Source organism: Nestor notabilis, unplaced genomic scaffold, assembly GCF_000696875.1.
Source record: "Nestor notabilis isolate BGI_N333 unplaced genomic scaffold, ASM69687v1 scaffold20071, whole genome shotgun sequence".
In the NCBI taxonomy this organism is placed as follows: domain Eukaryota; kingdom Metazoa; phylum Chordata; class Aves; order Psittaciformes; family Psittacidae; genus Nestor; species Nestor notabilis.
The window spans coordinates 709-1,757 of NW_009913591.1; the positions used below are offsets into that span (position 1 = coordinate 709).

Sequence of the window (1,049 nt, forward strand, 5' to 3'; positions counted from 1 at the left end):
CGCGGAGCCCTGCGACGGGGGCAAGTCTGCTGTCGTGGGCAATGAGAGACTGCTCCTGCAGGTACCGCGGCCGGATCCTGCCCCACGCTGGGCACAAGGGGTCCCAACGATGCCGGTGGTGGAGCCCCCAGCCAGCCCTGGGGGTGAAACCTCCGCAGCCCTCCTGCGGGTAGGAGGGTCTCATCCAGTCTGGAGAGGGGGTCCCACCCCAGCAGCAGCCCTGGGGCATCGCTCAGCTCAGGGAGGAGAGTGTTGGAACATCTCCTCACACCCAAAGCCCTTGGGGGTCCTGGGCCAGATCCTGTTCCAGGAAGAGGGAGGGGCAGAGCTGCAGTAGGGCAGCGGCAGAGGGATGGCACAGAGGTGGCAGAGGCAAGGCAGCCCTGCCAGGGGCACTGAGGTGAGAAACAAGCTCCCCCCTCCCCTGTGGCACAGATCCCCTCTGCCGTGCGGTGCATCCATCCGGAGCGTGTGCTGGCTTTCCAGCAGCAGACCCAGTTCCTGTGGGATGCGTACTTCTCCTCTGTCGACAAGATCGTGCACACCACACTGGAGGTGAGCCCCCGCCTTCGAGCTTTCCCCCCCGCAGCCCCCGGGGTCACAGCCGGGGTGCTGGGAGCATCTCTCCGGCCTCTGGCAGATCATCAAGGACCGGCTGCTTCAGCACCGCTCCCGTTCCCGCTTCCTCTGGAACACGCTGCCCGGGGGGCTCCTGGCCTTGCCCGACTTCTCCACGTACCTTGGGGACTTTCCCTTCTACTACGTGCAGCGCGGTAGGACCCTGACTGCCCGGCTGAGCACGGCAAACCCAGCGCATGCCACAACACTTAGCCCTCTCCCTGCCTTTTTCAGGCTCCAGCCCCTCCAAGAAGTTCACAGCTTTGATCCGGGCCACCTCGACGGCAGGGTCCCCCTCCCAGCCCATCCTCAGGCTCATCCAAGCTGTCTCCGGATCCCAGTACTGCGCCCAGGTAGGGGAGCTGAGCCCCACACTGCTCCTGAGGATGCAGTGGGAGGGATGGGGCAGGGGCCCACAGGCTGGGAAGGGT

General features: G+C 65.8%; 1 protein-coding gene across 1 annotated transcript in view; it reads left to right on the top strand.

Moving 5' to 3' along the window:
- LOC104412526 (exostosin-1-like) overlaps positions 1-1,049 on the top strand; it is a gene marked incomplete at its 5' end in the record, with an annotated part of 2,925 nt that overhangs the window by 380 nt on the left and 1,496 nt on the right. Inside the window, 4 exon segments of the mRNA XM_010023268.1 lie at positions 8-61; positions 436-555; positions 641-773; positions 853-971. Coding sequence (XP_010021570.1) covers positions 8-61; positions 436-555; positions 641-773; positions 853-971 — 426 coding nt within the window.